The 3,178-nt window shown below is 49.2% G+C and overlaps 1 protein-coding gene across 1 annotated transcript in view; it reads left to right on the top strand.

Annotated features, from left to right (window-relative positions):
- Positions 1 to 3,178, top strand: part of LOC106820776 (dystonin-like) — a 36,581-nt gene that overhangs the window by 14,392 nt on the left and 19,011 nt on the right. The window contains exons 14-18 of the mRNA XM_014825347.1: positions 284 to 490; positions 965 to 1,251; positions 1,525 to 1,684; positions 2,131 to 2,325; positions 2,850 to 2,978. Coding sequence (XP_014680833.1) covers positions 284 to 490; positions 965 to 1,251; positions 1,525 to 1,684; positions 2,131 to 2,325; positions 2,850 to 2,978 — 978 coding nt within the window. The remainder of the gene's footprint in view (positions 1 to 283; positions 491 to 964; positions 1,252 to 1,524; positions 1,685 to 2,130; positions 2,326 to 2,849; positions 2,979 to 3,178) is intronic.

Raw genomic sequence — 3,178 nt, 5'->3', positions numbered from 1 at the left:
CAGTACCTGGATCAACCAACTGATAGAGACTATCATCACATTTACACATATATTATATCATATTATTTATATATTTGCACATTACTACATATATATTTGATATTATATTTACATGTATATTTTAATCATATTTACACATTACTAATTAATATCTTATGAAGTATATACGTATGATATATATTAGATCATATTTAATTTCTTATCATATCTCATCATCATGCTCACACCACAGTGCGAAAACTTAGACTGACGCTGTGGTCTCGTCCTCCTCCCTCTCTCACAGGTGCTGCAGAAGGACATAGCGAGCCACCGCGAGGTGATGATGGCGCTCGACAAGAGCGGCACCCATCTGAAGTACTTCAGCCAGAAGCAGGACGTGATACTCATTAAGAACCTGCTCGTTAGCGCGCAGCATCGCTGGGAGAAGGCCGTCTCGAGGTCGGCCGAGCGCACGCGACAGCTTGACCACGGCTACAAGGAGACGAAGGAGGTAGGGAACGCGGTTGCCGTGGGTTACCGCGCGCCTGCCGTCATTACAGCTTATGAAACATACGTGTAATTACGTTAATAATTTACGTGCATTTGCCGGAGTATTTAGTCCACTGAGTAAGTCATGGTGTCCACCGGTCGTGCAAGGAACGAACGAGAACGCAGATCATGAGTTAAACAAGACTCGCAATGTCATAACTGCCTCTCCATACCTTGCACTTCAACTAACAGAGAACATAGATCGCTGCTTAAACAAGGCTGTCGTATAACCTCCGTAATAAAACTCTTTACCTCGTCTTGACTAAAATAAACAAGACTGTAATAACCCCCATCCTCCACCGTAGTTTGACGGTGCGTGGCGGGAGCTGTCTGACGGAGAACACAGATCATGCTCAAATAAATAGCCTGTCGTATCCCCTAATAAGTACATAACCCCATAAATAGAACGTCTCTTCCCCTACGCTTCCCCCCGTAGTTTGACGACGCGTGGCGGGAGCTGTGCGACTGGCTGACGGAGGCGGAGGACACCCTGCGTGCGGAGACGAGCGTCGGCACCGAGCCGGACAGCATACGCGCGCAGCTCGCCAAGCACAAGCAGCTGCAGAAGCTGCTGGGCGGGCGGCAGCCTGCGTACGACGCGGCGTTCCGCGCCGGGCGGGCGCTGAAGGAGCGCGCGCCGACCGCTGACGTGACGAACCTGCAGGCGATGCTCAACACGCTGAAGACCAAGTGGAACGTCGTCTGTTTCATGTCTGTCGAAAGGTGCGTGTGGGGAGGGTGTGTGTGTGTGTGCGTCTGTGTGTGTTTGTGCTGTTGTGTGTGTGTGTGTGCGTGCGTGCGTGCGCGGGTGTCTATGTGCATATGTGTATAGTAGCTTACAATCTATGCAGTTGCTTACACGATGCATCACATCTGTATATTCCACCCCCGCGCATTTCGACGAGTAAACGAACGAGCTCTCATGTCCGCGAACAATCCGCCATTTTTCGTCGAGATGCAAACGACTAACGAGCTCTTTCCTCTCCGCGTTGCTAGGCAACGGAAGCTGGAGGAGGCCCTGCTGTTCTCGGGTCAGTTCAAGGACGCGATGCAGTCGCTGCTCGAGTGGCTGTACATGGTCGAGCCAGAGCTATCGGAGGACCAGCCCGTCCACGGGGACCTGGACACTGTCATGGCACTCATGGACAAACACAAGGTGAGCGGCGATATTGCTAGTACCTCGCTGTAATGTCCCCAGCGTTTCCGACATTACCTGGAATTTCCACAACATTTTCCGGCAGTTTCCAGCATTTGTTACAGGGCTGAATGCTAAAATAGAATCTCGGCCTCCTCCCCCACTCCCCGTTTTTGTCGTGGAAAGTAATCGTGAAATAATTAACTTGTTATGTTGCTTACTATTACTAATGCTTATCATGCAATCTCGTCCTGTTTAGCTCGAATAATTTTCGCCTACAGTTTGGCTTGCTATTAATAATATTATTCATTATTGTAATCATGATGATGATGATGATGATGACAATAACAATAATAATAATAATAACAATAATAATAATACATCAACTACCTCGTACGTCCTTCATCCGTGCTCACACTCGCTCGTCCGACCGTCAATGACCAACCAATCTCTCTCTCTGTCACCAGGCGTTCCAGCATGAGCAGGTTATCCGCTCAGCGAGCGTGTACACGGTGCGCAAGGCGGCGCAGCAGCTACTAGAGACGTCCAGCGAGGACACGGCCCAGCTACAGGAGGAGCTGCTGGAGCTGAGCACGCGCTGGGACAGCGTCTGCAAGCTCAGCGTCAGCAAGCAGCAGCGGCTCGACGACGCTCTCGCCATGGTAACGGTCGCCGCGACGACGCGTTTTCATCCGCACGTGATTGCGTGTGCTGCGCCTTCTGCTTCTGCGATTTGTCGAGTCAATTATTTGTGATTTGTCAATTATTTGTAGTGGTTTTATACAACTACTAAGTTCCGAAGACTTACTAAATTACTACTACTTGCGAAATTAGATACGTATATCAAATTAAAGTCATTGCGCGATATAGTGGGATTAAGTCGTTGACACCCCCCCCCTCTCCTACAATGACATTTCGGTGTGACATCTTTCTGATTGTATAATGATTACGTGCTATTTATGATATGACGATGCCGTAGCTGTGATGATGTGACAATGCCGTAGCTGTGATGATGCGACAACTGACGGTCGTGACGATGTAACAATGTGATGATGTAACAACTCACGATATGTCAAAATGATGATGTTACAACTTTGACGATGTGACAATGTGACAACTTTGACGATGTGACAATGTGACAACTGTGACGGTGTGACATCACACGCGTGCGTTTTTCCCTGTGCAGGGTGAGGACTTCCACAAGTCGGTGCACATGCTGCTGGAGTGGCTGGCAGACGCAGAGATGCAGCTGAGGTACGCGGGACCTCTCCCTGAGGATGAGGAGACCGTGCTGGCTCAGATAGAGGAACACAAGGTGAGTCTCCCCCTCCTCCCCTCTCCCCCGAGTCGCCGACTGCTCTCACTTTCTCTCTCCTCTCTCTCTTTATCTCTCTCTCTCTCTATCTCTATCTCTCTTTTTCTCTCTTCTCTCTCCCTCTCTCACTCTCTCTATCTCTCTCTCTCTCTCTCTCTCTCTCTCTCTCTCTCTCTCTCTCTCTCTCTCTCTCTCTCTCT

Source organism: Priapulus caudatus, unplaced genomic scaffold (genome assembly GCF_000485595.1).
Source record: "Priapulus caudatus unplaced genomic scaffold, Priapulus_caudatus-5.0.1 Scaffold47, whole genome shotgun sequence".
NCBI lineage: Eukaryota > Metazoa > Priapulida > Priapulimorpha > Priapulimorphida > Priapulidae > Priapulus > Priapulus caudatus.
This window is presented reverse-complemented; position numbering and strand designations above follow the sequence as displayed.